Source organism: Rutilus rutilus (genome assembly GCF_951802725.1).
Source record: "Rutilus rutilus genome assembly, chromosome: 19".
NCBI lineage: Eukaryota > Metazoa > Chordata > Actinopteri > Cypriniformes > Leuciscidae > Rutilus > Rutilus rutilus.
The window spans coordinates 17,105,504-17,125,452 of NC_140232.1; the positions used below are offsets into that span (position 1 = coordinate 17,105,504).

A 19,949-nucleotide genomic window follows, 5' to 3' on the forward strand; every position below is an offset into this window, starting at 1 on the left:
GTTCAGGAACTTAACCTTTTTTATATATATTTGGAAATATATTTCATTAAATGAATAATATGCTGGAGGATTTTGTTTTTCAATTTAGTGTTAAAGATTATATTTTTTAATAAAAAAAAATAGGTAAAAATGTTGCGGTGTGTTTAAATATATTTTTATATATATACACATTTCTAAGGTAGTAAAATTTGTTTTATAAATTCTAGAACATGTACATCCCAGAGACTGCCTGCTTTGCCTTTTTCCTTGTATCTAAAACATATGCTGATTAGAAGTGATGTGTGGTGTTAATGGTATTGTTGATGAAATTTAGTCGCCTTTATCAGGCACCACTTCACTCAGTGCACAGAATCAACCTCATTATCTGGGCACGATCTGTGTGCATGTGTGATGTTCTGCCTTCTAATTGAGCACCATGGCATACTGGGTCACATGATGCTTTTTGTTTTTAAAGAGTTTTCATAACAACTATGATTTTAGGCACTGAGTCTAGAGGGGATAACATGCACCCTGCAAATGAGCAAGCACAAAGTGTGATGCCCATCACCCAATTAAGTGCTGTTCTTCCGCTTCGATCTTCCTGTGGTTCAAACGAACGACACTTATCAATATTTCAGCTCATTATACATGTAGCAGAGCTCTGCATTAATAGTTAACACATTAACCTGAGGCAGACCGCTTCATTATTGATAATATCAGCAGCCCTGGCCACTGCAACCGCCAATGACAGAAATTGTGTGTGTGTGTGTGTGTGTGTCTGTGCGTGTGTATGTGCATGTGTGTCTGTGCGTTTGTCTGTGCGTGTGCGCGTGTGTGTGTGTGTGTGTGTGTGTGTGTGTGTGTGTGTGTGTGTGTGTGTGTGTGTGTGTGTGTGTGTGTGTGTGTGTGTGTGTGTGTGTGTGTTTGTGTGTGTTTGTGATGAAGCCAGAAGTCTGAGTCTCCATTTAAGCTCCACTCTCAGCAAGAGAAGCAGTATAAATCGGGAGGTATTGAGACCTGGGTAAGATCATCCATCCCATTTCAGTGACACTAGTGGTGTATTGACCCAAGCTTGGGGAGGGAGTAGTGGTGAATTATTTACTACACCCACACAGGCTTTCCTCTCCATTGGTTTAAAGCAAATAAACCAGGTATTGGGTTCCAGGCATAGAAGTCTACTGCATCTCTAGTCTAGGGTGTCCTCACATAAATATCAAGACCAAATATGCAGTGAGGCAAAATATTAGTATTTAAAAAAAATGTTGTCAAGTGAAATAAAACATTTTAATATATGAAACCAGTATGAATACAAAGATTACATTTGAGAGTTCTTGTACTAGATTTTTTAAATAAATTCTTATCTTAAACCTCTCGGACACCCTTATTTGTTATTGACTCAACTAAAGGCAAAAAATACAGCAAAAGAGAGAACAACCATTTAAATGAGTTATGTGTTGTTTTGTTAAAATATTAAACGTTAGGGTTAGGAACAGCTAAAGGAAAAGTTTAAGGAGACTCTGCGTGCCTTTTTTCCATGGCCTTAAACTGCTTCATAAGCAGGTTAAGTAAAAAGGATGACGGCTAGTGCTTTCATTGCTTCCAATTAAACCTTGCTTGTTAGTTTAACCTCTAGGTAAACCCATCAAACAATTGATGTTAAGGCAAAAGCCTGCCAACGGTGGTGGCTTCAGCTGAATGGTCATTAATTTTAATTGCCTAGATATTAAAGATTTAGAAGCGCAGAGGCATGGTGGGGGTAGAAATGATCTGATGTCATGTAAATTCAGCCGCTGTAGCATAGTGTGGCTCGGGCTGCTGGAGATATTAAAATGGAAGCAGAGAGGTGGAAATTAAATAAAGCATCATTAAGGGGCTGAGGCTCTCTGGTCCTCCAGTCCAGCCAGAGCTGGAATACGGCAGGAGAGATCGCCACGGCGACAGGCCACCGTAATTTATAGGGCTATTAAGAAACAACCCTTAATCTCTTTATTATTCCACAATTATGCAGTGCTAGCATTTGCACATCTACCACCCCCCATGTGACCCAGATCATATTGTTTTCTGGCTGCTGTTTTTAGTAGAATTAGCATTATTGTAATTATTAATGTATTGGGTTGAGGCGGTGTGGCTGCTTTTAGGTGTACTATGTGAGTTGTGGTTATTATCATGTCTATTATTTGTCTTCAGGCAAGAGCACAAAAGTGGTTTTATGCAAAAGAAAAGAACATTAGTGTTATTAAGATGCATAAAAGCCTTGCCTTTGAAATCAAGGCAACGAATGTTTCCAAGTTACCTTTAAAGAAAGCTAGTAAAAGTAAAAACAAAATAAATATTTATGTTAAAACAATTATTGAGAATATTTTTATTTATTATATGGGGTCAAGGACAAGAACAAACCATTTTTCGCAAGATCTCAGCTAGCCTTACAAGGAAAGTTTGGCATTAGCTACCTGATCCCATAAGCTCAACACTGATCCTAATTTTGCCACAAGATGAGCAGCCCCATGTGTGTTGGTTTTGTCTAGAGACAAACAGAGAGCATGTCACGCCTCCATCCGCAATAACGCACAAGCCCCTGTCTGATAATCGCTTAATTAGTCTGCATGCCCAGCGGATATTACTGTGGGAGGCTGGGGACTGTGGACTTGATGGACCCAAACATGACATCTTGAAACAATCACTCTGCTCAGTGCACAGTACCTCGTCTGCATTGACGTCTGACGCCCCCTCCTATTTTTCCCCCTCTTTTTTTGCTTTCCATCTTTCCCTCAGGTATCCAACTGGTTCGGCAACAAGAGGATCCGCTACAAAAAAAACATTGGCAAGTTCCAGGAGGAGGCCAACCTGTACGCCGCTAAGACAGCCGTGACTGCCGCGCATGCAGCAGCTGCCGCCGTCCAGAATAGTCAGACCAACTCACCCACCACACCTAACTCTGGTAAGCTTACACCGATCCCGGACGAGCCCCCAAAAACCAACCAGCTGTACCCTATCTCAGCTTGGTCCCTTCTGAACCTCTGCTCCCTCTGGCACGCTGGTTGGCTGCTGTGACAGTGAGAGGTCCCAGCCTGGGGGATAAGCCTCACTCGCCTGCCTCTGAGACTATACATGCTGAACGAGACGAGTAAAGTCAAGCAGAAACTGTGTGAGCGGGTTGCACATGCTGAATATGTTTGAAGTATTGAAGGGTGGGAGGGTGGTGGTGGTAGTTGGTATAGAGATAATCCTCACCCACTGTACTCCCTTCTTATCCTTAAATGTGACAGTGTTGCCCCTGTTGTGACTTTATAGAAATATCCTGCTCGGAGCATGTTACACTCTTAAAGAAATGTACAGTATGGAATAATAATCAATATTTGATTAGCAGAATGATGCAGTGTTTCTTAAACTGATGCTCTTCAGACATAATAAGCAGAATATTTGACTGTGATATGGACATAGCATAGACCCTGAGGAGTTGTGGGTAAGCAATTTTTAAGGGGTCCCCTTTTTCTTGCACCCAGGATTCCAGATGAAAGATGAAGAATTTCAGCTGGACTCTGCAGAGAACAAAAACACTCTATTAACCAACATGTTCACTGGTACTGGCCTTTTCCATAAGCTTCTTATTGTCCTTCTTGTCATTGGCATATAATCCCCCGTATGAACTAGCCCACTAGAGTAGGAGTAGGTTTGAACCCCCGTGGAAAACTTAGACTTCCAATTCCATATTCCATCTCTGTCCTTTTTGTGACCCCCCGTTTTGGCATTTTTGGTGACCCCCATGTGCCCTTGTAGAGATGTATTGCAACCTAGCCGCCATCACCATCCCTATCCTTTCATTTCTCCCTTGTTTCTTTTGCTTTCCTTTGTTGCTTGCTTTCTGAGCATCACTTCCTAGCGTGGTGTGTGGTGCGCGTATGTCCTTGTACACATTGTGTGTATGTGTGAGTCTGTGATAGCCTCTCTTTCTCTTTCTCATCCTCTCGTTATTCAGCTCCTTACATCTTTCCTTTCTAGGTTCGTCAGGTTCTTTTAACCTCCCAAACTCGGGGGACATGTTCATGAGCATGCAGAATCTGAATGGGGATTCTTACCAAGGGGCACAAGTCGGAGCCAATGTGCAGTCACAGGTAGGCGCTACGCACAGGAACTGGGGCTGTGAACCAGAGCAGACCTGTCAGCTAGCCTACCATCCACATTAAAAACTCAACCCCCTCCCCCTCAACATATAGACAGTGATACAGATTTGATCAACCCCCTTAACAATTAGTCTCATTATAGTCATGGAAGATTAATAAGTAGTCTGGACATGGACGGATCCTTCACATTTCCAGTCTAGCCCCCCCAACCAAATTACCATATCACAGCCCATAAGAGGTCCTTCTGAATAGAAACTCATTATTTACAGCAGTATGCTAGTATATTGATCCTGGAACAGACCCCATATTGTAGTTGATGTTGTGAATGCATTTGGCTCTGACTTGAGCTCTTGGGTTGGTATTGGTTGTATGGTACTGTTCTTTCCTCCAAACCTCTATATCCTTTTCTGTCCCCTGTTCATTGTGATTATCCCCATTTTTCCATGTTCACATAAGCTCATTTCATTCTCATGTTAAAAGACACCATTTGAAGGAGAGAGAAATAGAGAAGTTAATGTGTATTGAAGATTTATCAGATTCTCGATATTTGCTCACGCTCTGCTAATGTGTTGTCACATACAGTATTCTCCTCCAACTGTTGTCATGTGCGAATACTATTGTGTTTTGTAGTAAATTCCAAATCAAAATGATTGCTTTCCTTCCTTCTATGTTATTATGTTTCAGGCTTGGAAATAAAGTAATCATAGCCAGACAGCAATAGAGAAGGGAAACTCATATGTTGTCCTAAATGTTGCATTAAACCACATATGTATCCCATTTATCTGCATATTCCATTAGTATGATTCATTTAGTAAACAACAAAGCCATCAAATTTTCGTTTAAACACCATTGCCTTTGTCTGTTTTAACCATACATCACTGTGTTGATGTTTGCATGCGTTCCTGAAACACAAAATGTTGACAAGCTTGACTTCCTGTTGTGTGCTCTGCAGGTGGATACCCTGCGCCATGTTATCAGTCAGACGGCAGGATACAATGATGCCCTGGGGGGGAATCCGATGTATAGTCCACATGGCTTGAATGTAAGTACTGTGTCAGTCACTATAAAAATGTACAAGTTGTAAGTTGAAAAATGCAAAATGTATGTTTTTGTAACAATGTAAATGCTGTTATTTCTATTTTTAAAACTGTCACTTTTGATCAATTTAATCTATAAATCTTCAAAAAATAACACGATTTTGCTATAGTTTACTTTTGTTAAGAATTTGCTATTGTTTGTTTTTTAAACATAATAATGTGCTATGGATTGGAAGACATAAACAACAAAATCTTAAGCTTGGCATTTACTAAGAAATGCTGTTGTTAAACTTGTAACGTGCACTACATATAGTTATTATAACATAAATTAGAAGGATCAGACAGCAAGAAACCACCATAAATCCAAACTCCACAACAAACAGAGTGATGATTCAGAGGATGACAGGAGTATCTATCCCATAATATGCATAAAGCGGAAAATATGGCCATTTTAAAAGCGGGAATAAATGCTTTGCTCAGTAAAAGCTCAAGTGGCTGAAGTATTTGGGAATGGTGTGAGGAAAATGAGATTCAGAAATATATTAAGTCAGTTTGTTGCCTGTGTAAACAGTTCCTATTACAGTAACCTATAACGTGGTAAGATGAAAAGGCTTTTACTAGCACGTCTTGCCTCTGTTTGCCTGTTTTGCAATGCTTCAAAGAATTTGCAATATCCTTATCAACGTGATGAAATATGAAAGTATGATTGCCTGCAGCCTTCTGCAGGCATGAATTTTATCTTCCTTGATGAGGTTTGATATGATGTTTTTTTTTTTTTTTTCACCATGCACTGCGTAATCTGAAACCATCAGAGTAAAGACTCATTTATTTGATGAGAGAGAGAGAAGAGTGAAATACAGACATTTATCTTCCTTGAGCTAAACACAGGTTTAGATGTTATATCTGTTTGTAAATATATAAACTTAGATGTGTTAGCCCTAATCTAAAAAAAAAAAACTGACAAGCCTCTGTGGCTGCTGAGCTGATAAAATAGGAACTTGTAAACTTTTTCTGGCTTTGTAATATTATCAAATGAGCCAGTAAAACGTGTCTTAAAGATTATTATTTATTCACAATACAAAACAGCTTATTTATCGGTCCAAATGGTACTTGTACATTATCAAAAAAGATAAATGAGCTTTCCAAAAGCAAAACAAATCACTTTCTATTGGGAAACAGATGCAATCAGATGGAGGAATAATTTGCAGTGAGGTAATTAATAGAGCATAGCTGTCATATGTGTATTTTCTGATGACTGTTAGAGCTCCATTTGCATGAATTAACTCTAGCAAAGCACACAACGATAAATGTCATAAGTCAAAACGTATGCCTGATTTTTCACAGCAGTGAGGCCCAAACGTGGCAGTGTATCTGTGGCTAATGGTGAGACGGCTGTGTGCGTGTATGTGTGTGTGTGTGTGTTCGGAGGCCTCTTTGGCCTGTAGCTGTGCAGATGAAGTGTCAGCCTCTCGCAGACTCAAACGCCACACTTTCACACTCTCTCACTCTGGCCCACTGCTTAAGTCACTCTATCATTACAACAAGTGTGTGTGTGTGTGTGTGTGTGTCAGGCTGAATGCGAGTGATCCATGTCATCAGAGCACAGCAGACTTCCTTATAACGGTCGCGTTTCAGCATCAGTCCAGACATTGTGGCTGGAGGAGACCAGCACAATCTATTTATTGACCCGTTCCAGGAACTCTAAATCAGCAAAATCCTAATTCCGCCACTGAACAGTTCCCCGTACACACACACAGACACATGCACAGGCACACACATCTCCCCATGATTTTTATAGAAACACAGACAGACTGTTTTGATAACCAAACACCTCATTAGCAAAATACGCAGTAGTTCTCAACAGTTTTTCTTCAGGATCCAGATTTCACATGAAGTGACAACTCCATCAAACGAACATTGTATTAAACAACTAAATGATTATAACAAAATAATTCACCATATTCGTGTTATTATTATTATTAAGTTATTATAACTGATTTATATTAAGTGAATTATTCACCATGTTCATTAATATTATTATAATTCATTATAAGTTATTACCTTAAGCCAATGATTCACCATGTTTATTATTGTTTCATAATTTTCTATATTATATTAAGGCACTAATTTACCACGTTTATTTTTATAATTTATTATGTTTATTATATTAAGCCAATGATTCACTGTGCTTATTGTTAATATACTTTATTTGATCATATTAAGCCAATTGCTCACCATGTTTATTTGACAATTTATTAGGTTTTACTTGGCCAGTTTTTACCATGTTTATCCTTATTGCAAATTTGTAATCTCACATTTTCTTTTTCCTTTCATAGTTTTGTTTGTGATTTTTGAGAATGAGGGCATTTCCTCAGGTTGGCATCTGCTTAATTTGACACGCTTTTACAAATTAAATACTGTAGTATTTGTTCTGATGCATTGCCTTTGATACCAAACATTTAAAAATATTCACCAAAACCCATGATAAAAGCACAATAATTAGTTTTTTTTTCTGCGGCCCACAACCCTTTCGTAACTTATCTGCTACAGATTTTCAGGTCGTGACCTATCAGTTGGGAACTGTGGCTTACCTTTACTATCTGTTGTGGTGATATGGAGAAAGAGAGGTAGAATTAGATGGGGGGGGATTTAAGCGTTATTTTGGAGGGAAAATATCCAGCAAAGGCTAGTCTCCGATGAGAGCCGAGCGATTGAATCAGAAGCACTCAGGCGAGCAGGGTGGAGGAAAGGCCTGCACCGTCACTTCCACTCAGCATCCTTCGAGCTTCCCCCCTCCCTCCCCTTGACTGACATCAAAATATGGAGCGACAAGCTGTCGGCCCACCGCTGAAATCTGATTAGACATTGATTTCAGCAATCGTTCCCATTGGCCACAACATTTATGCGAATTTGTTTTCTGAGAGCGAGGGAAGCAGGGACCGAGAGAGAGGGAGAAGCCAATGTGGGTTTAACGTGGCAAGATGGCCGTCGGCATGTCAGACAGTAGATCAGAGGAGACACTCTCTCTTATTAATTTCTTAATATATTAGTATGCATATGTATGCATGCTTCGCACGTACAAACCAGGATTAGGACACACACTTCACTGCAAGCAGACAAACAAATACACCCGCACTTCTCGCCACACATGCTTCTGTGAATATATGAATACTGGAAATTTATATTCTTTTACATAGCAAATTGCACAAGATTTATGGGATGTCTCATAGTACAGTAAATATAAATACGTACATCTTTTTTTACTGTATTTATATTAGATGATTTACAAAATGGCATATATATTTAACATTTTATTTACACACATATATATATATAAATGTTTGTCTTTTACTGTAAAATTAGTTGTGTGGCGAAACCAGTATTGGGGAAAGTAATTCATTACAATGTTGCGTAACTTCTTAACGCAAGTAACTTTGGGTTAGTTTACATTTTATGGAAAGTAATGTGTTACGTTAATTTTGCGCTACTTTTTCCCACGTGGACTGGGCTTGCTTGTTCTGATTTTGGCAAAAGTAAAGGACCTTTCACACCAAAAGTGAAATGACACAGTAGGAAAATGTTCACTTGAGCAAAAAAATAAAATAAAAAATACAAACAAAATAAATAAACACAAACATGCTGTTTATCTAAAGCAATTTTTGCTTATTAGTATGGTTAAATTGGATCATCAAAGGTCAGCAGCAGAGGCACTGAGGCAGTGAGATTAATTACATAAAGTATATTTGTGTTATTTAAAATATTTCATTACTGCAGTTGGCATTTCAATGTTTTTATTCATTTTTTCGTTACCCCCCAACAATATTAATAGCATTTCTTTTTTCCTGTGTTTTGTTTTTAGGGTAATGGGGGATGGCAGGATGCTACGACTCCATCCTCTGTGATCTCCCCTACAGAAGGCCCTGGTAGTGTGCACTCTGATACCTCGAACTGATCTCCTCATTGACACGGCCCCTTCTCAAGCTGTGGATAACCAATCACAGAACTACAAAACCACAGACTGACCAATCAGAGACACAGAATAAACTCTCACAGCTAATCCAGAAACATCCTAATGGAATCATCCACAGTGCTTTTCCACAGTGTTTTGGAAGCTGGACATTTCTTAGCCGTAACATCAGTCCACTGCAGTTTTTACTAACGATCTCTCCAATCATATTAAACCAATATGTTTCTTTTATGATTTAAAGTGTTCGAGTTCAAACTGTTATTTGTTTTAGTTACTGGTCATAACCCCTCTCCATTGTTCTAACCGACTGTCGGCAAAGCTTTAGTGCAGGAATACAACTGAGACTTACAAAGGTATATTCACATGATGCTAACCGATGCATTTAACAGGGCTAAATGCTATAGAAGGCAGCTTGGGGAATTCATTTCAAATTTTTTATTTTTTATTTTGTATTAATGTCACACCTAGCAATGACCTTAACAAGTCCACCTACAAAAGGCAATCCACTCCATTTTGGGGGGTGATTTTTAAATGCCTGGCAATTTATGTCTGTTTTTTAAAAACACAAAACATTATCAATATTCAGTTCACTACAATTATTGAAGAAAGTGTAGAAGACTTAAAAAGGAAATATGGGTCATCTTGTTGGATGCTTTTCTGGCAATTTTTCATTCAAAAACATTCTTGTATATGACATAGCTTGAGAGTATTTATACATCTCACAAATAAATACTCAGCTTTATTACCTCATTGAAACTCATAGAAAACCAATAGATTTAAAACATTTCTTTAGCTTATAGTGCTCTCACTGACTACCTCTCAACAAAATCACCACCACCGCTTTTTGTCTATTACTTTCTGTCATTCTTCTTTTTTTTTAAATACTTTTTTACTTTTGTTAGTTTGGATTGGTTCCATCTTGTAAGAAATTTGCTCTCTCTGTCTCTCGCTCTTTATGTAATCTAATGTATATTTTAACCTTCTAAGAAAACTAAGTTGCTTTGTTGCAACTTTTAAATGAAAAAAATAAAAAAAATAACCATAATATTAATAATACAAATAACACTGAGAGTATGGAGAGTACAGTCGCTGTTGGAGGGGAATTTTGTGCTGGATCTCGGGGGACGGAACAGGGAGGGGGAAATACGATCATAAAATTAACACCAAACAGTAAAACTGTTGTAAATACTGAAGAACATTTTGAATGTTGCTCATCTTGTTACTAATTCATGCAAAAAAGAAATAAAAAATTAATAAATAAAAACCCATGATTAAAAAAAAAGAAAACCTGTAATGCATAGAGGTTTCAGTATTCAGAATTGTACATTTCAAACCCTGTGTGACAGGGTTCCAACTTTCTTTCTCTTTTTTTTTTTTTTTTTTTTTTTTTTTTTTTGTATCGTATGTGATTCTGAAACTGATAAAAAAAAAAAAAAGTCATACAAAATTTATTTGTGACAGTGGTTCTAATGTATTAAAGATGTTTCGTGTTTCTTTCTAACCAGACTACACCCTGGACTGAAAAGTCTTCCTTGTGGTAGTTATGTGTAATTTCAAACATGAATAAACGGTTTTCCTTTCATGACAGTTTTGATATTGCCTTGTTTGTTTTAATTGCACATGAACTGATGATGCTAATAATAATAATATAATGTAAACAGATTGAAATTGATTAAAGTTATTACATTGGTTTACATACTTAGCTTTTTATATGAAAACAACTGTACTTCTGTTATATGCATACACATGTGTATCCATGCACATATCAAAAAACAAGGTCTTGTTCATTTGCATGAATACCTCTTCATGCCAATTTCAACAAAGTGAAAGATTTATTCTCCTCCAACGCGCATGTATCAAATCAAGCACACACGCCGAACTAAACACAACACCCCATTTTGCTAACGCGTAAGTGCTTGTGTCACATTACTTAGACAATCATACGCCAATATCTTAAATGCATTAGTACACGTCTATGCAAACCACACATGCGCATGACAGAGCTTCTAAGAAGAATTGACAGTCCCCACATAGAAAGCATGGTTCCCCCTGCAGGCTTGTTCTCTGTCAAAGAGAAAGAGAGGGATTTTAGCATAGTGAGGGCTGCTGGGGCCAAATGAATTATTTGGTTTGATAGGGATCCATGGAACAGCTTGTGAGAAGCTATTCCATGTGGCATGGCGACATGTGACAAGATTGCATTAATAGTACTAATTGTTGCCTGAGCCCTTTGACAAATGCAACTAAATTAATAGCTTCCTTTAATTGGCCTGTTTGTGAATTCGCACTCCAGCCAAAATCCTTTAGATTTTTTATTTGAGCAAATAAACAGGATGTGATCTCTAGACAATGAGTCAAGCTTGAGCTTCCTATGGGAGTCTGGCTTTGTAGAGAATGGATAAAGGCTAAAACGAAAAAGGAAAAAAGCTGAAAAATGGAACACATCCAGCGCTTTTTTTTTTTTAAATAATAAATAATAGTGACAGTTTGGGATGATGTGGTGATGAGGCCTAGTGGTGTACACATTCCATAGGGTATGTGGCCTTATTCAAAGCGAACGCTTTCCACTCTTCCATTTGTCTTGTTGTCGAGAGACTCAAGTACGTGGAGTACGTCAGAAACTAAACACGCATCTATATACTGTATTCAGTGTAGAGAGCGTCAGTGATTATAATGGGTTCTATTTTCTTTTGGTGATGCTCATATCCAATGTAGGCGAATGTCAGCCATTTAGCGACTGAATGCCAGTGGGCAGAGCATATGGTGCAATGATGCATAACTTTTCGTCGATGTCTTGCACTGGAGGCAGTCAAATGCAAATATATTTGCTTGTGTGGCGTCACAGATCCCGGATCACAGATCAAACATTCACCTTATTTTTAGAAGTGCAGCAATTTTACTCTTATGCCGTTTCCTAACCAGATGCGGGGCCTCATTTATGAAATGTTGTGTTGAAACCATCCTACATTTAATCTTATGATCATTCCTCCAATGTGCGATTACGATCATAGTAAAAGAAATGGACACAGCGACCCCATAGACTTCAACGGAGAAAAGTTAAGTCAATTAGAAGCACTCACTTCCTGATGGTTGAGCGTACTGCGCAGACTCAAACTGAGCTTGACGACGTAAATGTGATGTGAGCAACCTGTCTGACAGTTGTAAGTCTTCTAGTAGCTGTGCCAAGCGAAATTGGAATCATTCTCTTCCGAATCTTGCAGAGACGGAGAGCGTGAGTAGGAGCTGTCCATGAGCTAGGAGCAGGAGCAACTTTATGACTCTCTATGGGCTTCTCCCTTGACTTTATCGGACTTTATGCCTCCACGTCCCCCCGACTGCCTGTGAGCTTCTCCTCCTGTCTATACGGTAATTTCTCTACTGTGCGACAGAGAGTCGCGTGGTTATGACGCAATCGTTAGCCTATTTTTACTAAAACGTCTTCTACGGGGCCATAACGTAAGATACAAGGTAATGGAGCCTTTAATACATTGTCGTGTTTCTTTAGAAATAAACAATGGACAAATGGAGTCTTTAAACACCTCAGATGTAAAGTTATTCACTGTCAAAGTGACGCCAAAATGAATGGGAGTCAATGGAATGCTAACAGCAGGTGATGGTCTGCTAGCCAATAACTCTTTCAGAAGATGCCTAATAGCGCCCTCTACCGTATAACAGTGAAAACTCAGAAAGATGGAAATTTCCGTCAATGGCGGGGAAGCGTTGTCTCACAAATGACGTAAATTTCCGTCAATGGCGGGGGAGTTAAATCTATAAATCGCAAATGATCTTGATATTGTGCTCAGCTAATTGGCCATGTAAACGCCGCCTAAGCTTATCGCACGCATAAATAGCGAATGTGTTGAGTAAATTTGGCCCGAGAGTGTGGATTGGTTAGTAGTGGGGCCTAAATGGACCAAAATAGCCATAATAACGGTAGCCTGGATGCCAGCCAAACTTAGCCCCGCCCACAACATTTGAGGTCGGGAAGTTCGGTCTTGACTTGATCCGTTGTGGAGCAACTATGCTCGAACCAGAGCTGTTCGGATCAATCAAATTGTCAGGGCGGGCTTTATACGATGATGGACAGATGATCAACATCGCTTGGGTTGAATTCGTTTACAACAAAGATGACTGCCGCTGGAGAATTGAGATGTGTAGATTCCGCCATCGCGTCTGTTATAGAAGATATCGACAGCGCATTCATTTTAAAAGAGGAACAGAGAACCGGAGAAATGAATGAAGAACATACTTCACTTACTCCGTTGCTCTGATTGGTTGTAGGTCTATCCAATTGAGTGCAGATGCATTGTCTTTCCTGGTTCGGTTGAAACACGCCCCTTAATCACAGCCCAATGGAGCAGTATCAGACTCATATTCTGACTAGAATCTGAGTATGACGACGTCAAGCTATAATAACAGATCTTCTCACCCTAAATCAATGGTGAAATATGCACACCAGATAATAGAGCAACAATAGCCGCTTTCCGACCAAGTAGTTCTAGGAACTTAGTTCTAGGAACTGTCCACTTCTAAACAGTTCTAAGAACTACTCTCCCCTAAACTCGGTTTTGCTGTTTGCGTTCGCACTGGCCAAGTGGCCATAGGAACTGGTAGGAGGGGTAAGGGAGTGACGCAAGCACGGTGACTTTGATTTTGACGGCGCGACGGACCTTTAGTTTGGCGGCGCTGAGAACGCCAGAGCAAACAATGCTCGCATTCTCTGTGTTTATTAGTTAGCAATCTGTCTAACAGTACAGTTTAATATGTTATTAGATAGAACTGTAATAGAAAGTAGACAGTATATGAAAAAAAGGTTATTAGCCTATGTGGTTGATGTCCAGTGTTGCTAGCTGGGCAGATAAACATAATCATGTTTGGCTTGGTCCCCTCAAAGTTGCGTTGGATTTTCTCTTCAGCATAAAGGTTTAGAGACCCATCTATCACTGTTTTCCATGTTTGTATAGTTAGTTTATGGAGTAAATATATAGGCTATAATCTGTGTGTTTACATTCTAGCTGTTTTAAAAATGGCGGGTGCTGGTGTTCCGCGTGCGTTCGGTCAATCAGCGTACACTAACGTCACGGATAGTTCCTATAGTGCTGGTTTAGACCCTACTCTGAAGTAGGACCCAAATTAGTTCCTTCAAATGGAGTTCCTAGAACTAAAATCGTTCCTAGTTCCTGCGGTGCGAACACGCCGACATCCGGGTACTTTAGCCAATAGTTCTAGGAACTGTGAAAAGGTTCCTCCGGTCGGAAAGCGGCTAATGCAGTGCAAATACTGACTTTCCCAAGACAACTTCATATTAGCAGACAAAAGATAGAACCATTACCAAGCTCAGTGTAAGGTCACGCACTGCAGTTAATATGCCACTTTAAACCTAGTAGTGCTTACTTAGACTAGGAGTTTTACAGCACTTTCTGTTCTGACTAATGACCTGATTGACTTTGCAAGCAGAAAAAGATATAATGGTTCAAAGGGAAGAATGTCTATTGCTGGAAGACACAGGACTAATCATTTTGCCATGAGAAATTACACACTCTTTTTTGATTATTTCACCACCAAAATGATCGGAAACTGTTTTCGGAAGCTTGTCAAACCATCTGCAAATATCAGCCTAGTTTCAAGTCATCGTCATCTTACCTTTATTTGTCTTTTTTTTTTCTTGGATGGCCGGGAGAGAGGCACAGCGATAAACAGTTTGACCTTCAAATCTTGTTGCAGGTAAACCTATTTAGCATTGCCTCAGTCAACTGCTCCCGGTGGTCAGTACCTCTAGTAATTAGAGGGGCAGCGCAAATCATATACAGACCTTGAATAATGAAAGCCAATTTAAACAATTCCCCCTCTGATCCTACTGGAATGATTTACCTGCCAATGTGGGCCTTCAATAGCCTCATTTGTTGCATTTGTGTTTTTGTATATTAATGTAATGTGGGCGCTGAGAGGGGTTTGACTGCTAAGAGAGGGTGTGTGTGTCTGTGTGCGCTCATTTAAAGGGAAAAATGTGTTTTTATCCTGACTGAAAGCTGATTATTATGGAAGCCTGTTTCTGCCTCAAGAGGGGGAAAAAAAGGGTAATTGCGACATTATTTCTTGTAATTGCGAGTTTATATCTACCATTTGGCAATTTCATTTCTCGTCATTTTAAATTTATATTTGGCAATTTCATTCCTCATCATTTTGAATTTATAATTTGCAATGTGACTATATCAGAGGATGTGAATTTAAGAGTGTTCACACTTGTAGCTCAGTTCTCTCAAAAGAAAATGACACATTTAGTCCTGGTTCACTGAACCTAAAGATAACCGAACACCGAAGAACACAGAACCTAAAGATAAAAAAAGGTTTGTCGAACTATGTGCTGGGCTAAATGCGCTCACTGTATGTGTATAAATATGATGGTATGGAGCTGAGAACTTGTGAAGAGCTTATAAAATGTGTCAAAGTGTCAAAACAGCGGCAGGAATCCTTCTGTCACACACAAACGAAGATCTGCTGCGAGGAGACGCGGTTCTGATGCTTGTATTGAAATGTGATGCGCAACATCGCAAATGGGTGTTTCTCAGTAATCAAATTGATGCTTCCTCACTATAAAAATGATATCAATAAGTTATGACAACATGTGTTTTTCCATTGCTCATCAAAATTGTTTTTTTCAGTTTAATACAATTTAAGTTGAAATGACTTAAACATCCAAGTTGATTGTACATGATTTCAAATTACTTGATTGTAATTTAAGGCAGCAACTATTTTTTTAAAGTGCTCATTTCCTCGCTTCCCCAGCCTTCAGCCCATGACCCGGAAACAGATCGAACTCAGCCATTTGAAGGGCATCTTAATTCTCTAATTACACCGCGAGGAGGTGAGGAATGGGGAGTGAGGACGCTTCCTGAGGAGTCATGAGGGAGGATACAACTGTATTAATACACAATCTGTAATACCCTTATTATTAAGGGGGTGGAGCTAAGATGGGAGGAAAGGAAACGAGGTTGCACAAATTATAAATGAGTGTAAAGTTTAAAGTGTAACCGGTCCTGCTCGACCCTCTCCAAGCGGGATTCGAACTGGGGTCTCCAGCGAGGGAGGCGGGGGCGCTAACAAGGACGCTAAAGAAAAGAGTCTCTAGCGTGCCTCTTGAGGCCAGCGGACTGAGGTTTACATGCACAGCTCTTACTGGCCTACGTCCGTACACTCACCCCCCTTAACCTCACACCCATCCGGGTCACGGCACCAAAATGTTGCTGTTCCTACTCGACCTGTTCCAAGCGGGATTCAAAACGGGGTCGCTGGCGTGGGAGGCAGGCACGCTAAAAAGGACGCTAAAGACCGCGGCCTCTAGTGTCAGTCGCTAGTGAGCCTCTTAAGGCCAGGGGAGTGAGGTTTTCGCACTGGCCTATGTTCTTTACAGAAGCACCCTATGACGAGAAAAGCAGGTATGCTTGAGCAATTTGTCTTTTAAAGTGGTCGCATCTTGTGAAAGCATGTCCTGTTTTTGGTTCGTTCACATGTCTTTGGTCTGTGTTGCGTTCATATTTCATTCTGCTTTCACACTTATTCAAATGAACCGCACTAACAGAGCAATCGCACCAGGGTTTGTTTTAATCTCACCAAACATGCTAAATCTCACAATGAAATTTTATATCTCATAATGTGACTGTTTCACAATGTGAATGTCATGCAGTGCTTCTCTCTTTCAAGTGTGGCTTTGGCTTTGTTTCTCATAATTGAGACTTTATATTTTACAATAGTTTTGAAACATGACTTTGTATCTTGCACTTGTAATTTCTTTCCTTGCGTTTACTTTTTACCATTTGCCATACTTCTCAAACTAGAAAAAAATAAAAAAAATTGATGAAAGATTATGAGGACACATTCATTTAAAAAAAAAAAAGAAGAAGATGTGCACAGATAAATCATTTATAATATTGCGAGATTCCATTAAAAATAAGAATTGACAATTTTGAATTCATGGTGATTTTAAAGCAATGCAATAGCTTATTACGCATAATGGATGGTGCAGATCTTTACAATGTGTTTGTTGACAAAAACTTCACTTACAAAAACATTACCGCATCTTATGGATAGTGTTCAACTTCACCCATGTTGGAATTTTGAGAACTGTGATGTAAGTTGTGGTGTCTGAAATATGCTGTCAAAAAAGATAAGATGTGATTTAAAAGGCTGCAAAAATCAAAGACATCAGTTTTTATCCCCACCCAGTCAGCCCTCTGCCAAAATAAAACAAGATTCACACTTCATAACAACTATTGAGACTTCATTGTGAGTTGTCAGCATCCTCGGTCTGAGCATCACTCTTCCTCACCGTCTTCCGTCTCTCCTCCCCTCCAAACACTCGGCTGTAAAGGTGAGGACTTAATTGAACCTGGTTTGGAGGTGACTGCAGAAGCCGGCCACACTCGCAGCAATTAACTGAAATGTCAGCCGCTTCTAATTCGAGTTATTCTGTCTGTCTGTGGTGGAAAGGGCTTCCTCCATGGGTCATTGGCTACCAATTTAAAATGGAAATTGACATCCATTTATTCCCATTTTCGCTGCAGACTCCTCCAAAATGAACCATGCCTTTTAACCCAACCGAGAAGATGGAAAAGTAGATCGCAAGAGTCCTTTTTTATTTTTCCTATTTTGCACTACTCTGAATAATGGATAATGCCGCAGTAATACAGCAAACAAAAGCAACAGGGAGAACATCATAATTCTCTGGTCCTCCATAACTGGCTAAATGTGTTTAAATCAGCAGAATCAACCAAAGGACCTTTAATGTAAGGGAAATTACATTTGTTAAAGACAATGTCTATTAGGATTGTCTCTAAGGTTCATTAAAGACAACATTTCCCCTGTAAAATTTAGCACGAAAAGCATGCATCATTAAATATGGAAATCCTGAATTTTATTAGCAATCTGCTAGATCTGAGCTGACGCCAATTAAATTAAAAGAAGATATCATTTATTAAGCTAGAGTTCATATTCTGTTAAATATGAAATGTAATTTTCTTCTCGTATTGATTAATTGCTGCTGGTGCATTGTTCAAAGACCCATGTAACATTTCAGCGAAAGGACATTGTTTATTCATTAAAATTTTAAACCATCCTTTTTGCTCGATGCTCCATCCATCTAGTTGCTCCTCAGCTAGAAATAAAATGTCTGTAATTTAAAACTATAAATTAAAAAATACATTTGAAAGTGTAAAAAGAAAAAGCAAACCTCCTATTTTTCATTAGAGGGCTTTAATATTTCATTCACTTCACTGATGCTATTTTTTCTCATCTACTTCTCTCTTTCACAAACCCACACATATTTAATCAGTCAACATTTTTTTTTTTTAAATGGGCAGCCTTCTGATATTAACATCTAAAAGAATATAAAGATAGCATTCAAATAGAAAACAGTTCTTTTAATGTGTTTCGCAATTTTACTGGTTTTACTGCAGTTTTGCAGCCCTAGTGAGCATAAGAGACTTTTTTTCAAAAACATTAAAATGTAGTAATGCTTCCAAACTTTTGACAGGTACCGTAAACCATGGCTGTTGACCAATCAGCAACAAATATTTGAAATTGATCTGTTATTGATTACTGTAATCGATTACTCTGTCTTTGTCTCAGAGCAAGGTGTTTATTTATTCATTTTTTTCATCCGGCTATTTTGTCGAGTCTAGACAGATCGAGCGGATCTTTGACAGGTGCTGATTCACCTCTCGTACCATTTCGTTGAACTATAAAAACATCAACAGCAATATGACACACAGGACACTAGTCAGACTTCCCACTTGCCCACATGTAAGTATTCCACACACAATTTTCCAGAAGCTACCCTGCAGCCTGAGGAAGGGGACGGGGAGGGCGAACAGAGTGGAGATGTGTTGATTGGTACTTGTTAAAGTATGATGTATGGCCCTCTAGGAGAGTACAGCTATCTGGAAGTCATTACAGTGGTCTCTCTTATTCTCCAACCAAAGTGAACTCTACATTTTAAAGGAGAATGTCCAGCTCTTTAATATCTGAATATAAATGGAGTGGTTATTTTAGAATGAGTGTGTGATTTATGACAGATACTTTGTCAAATTAAGTATACTTTGGGGTTGGGAGTTCGGCTGAGCTCTGAAGTTTGCCGCTGTGGTTCAATTCACACTTTGTTCGCAGTTGTAGCATGTCACCGTTTGATTAATGTGACGGAGGACATCCGGGCTGCTGGATAAGAAGGATAGGTTATGATCCCTGAGTTTCTATCATGGTTGAATGTTTAATATGATCATATTTGGGTGGTGTGTAGCTACAGACACATGGACACACGTGGTTCCGGAAAGCATTATCCGAAGAAGACTATGTAGAAGGGGGTCATCATTTTACCCTTGATCAAGGACAGTTAACCAAAAAACACCCTCATGTCGTTCCAAACCTGTATGAATGTCCTCTGTGGAACACAACAATAACTGTAGCCTACTGGTTGCGCTTCAAAAATGATATAAATTGTATATATACACTCACCTAAAGGATTATTAGGAACACCATACTAATACTGTGTTTGACCCCCTTTCGCCTTCAGAACTGCCTTAATTCTACGTGACATTGATTCAACAAGGTGCTGAAAGCATTCTTTAGAAATGTTGGCCCATATTGATAGGATAGCATCTTGCAGTTGATGGAGATTTGTGGGATGCACATCCAGGGCACGAAGCTCCTGTTCCACCACATCCCAAAGATGCTCTATTGGGTTGAGATCTGGTGACTGTGGGGGCCATTTTAGTACAGTGAACTCATTGTCATGTTCAAGAAACCAATTTGAAATGATTCGAGCTTTGTGACATGGTGCATTATCCTGCTGGA

The 19,949-nt window shown here is 39.1% G+C and overlaps 1 protein-coding gene across 12 annotated transcripts in view; it reads left to right on the forward strand.

The window, feature by feature from the left end:
- pbx3b (pre-B-cell leukemia homeobox 3b) overlaps positions 1-10,758 on the forward strand; it is an 87,621-nt gene extending 76,863 nt beyond the window's left edge. For 7 of the 12 annotated variants that reach the window (XM_084388710.1, XM_084388717.1, XM_084388715.1 and 4 more), the window contains 5 exons: positions 2,752-2,917; positions 3,483-3,560; positions 3,979-4,091; positions 5,053-5,142; positions 8,997-10,758. In XM_084388710.1, the coding sequence (XP_084244836.1) occupies positions 2,752-2,917; positions 3,483-3,560; positions 3,979-4,091; positions 5,053-5,142; positions 8,997-9,089 (540 nt within the window). In that variant the 3' untranslated portion in view covers positions 9,090-10,758. The remainder of the gene's footprint in view (positions 1-2,751; positions 2,918-3,482; positions 3,561-3,978; positions 4,092-5,052; positions 5,143-8,996) is intronic. The other 5 variants (XM_084388720.1, XM_084388721.1, XM_084388711.1 and 2 more) reach the window with 2 other exon arrangements.
- The last annotated feature ends 9,191 nt before the right edge of the window (positions 10,759-19,949 follow it).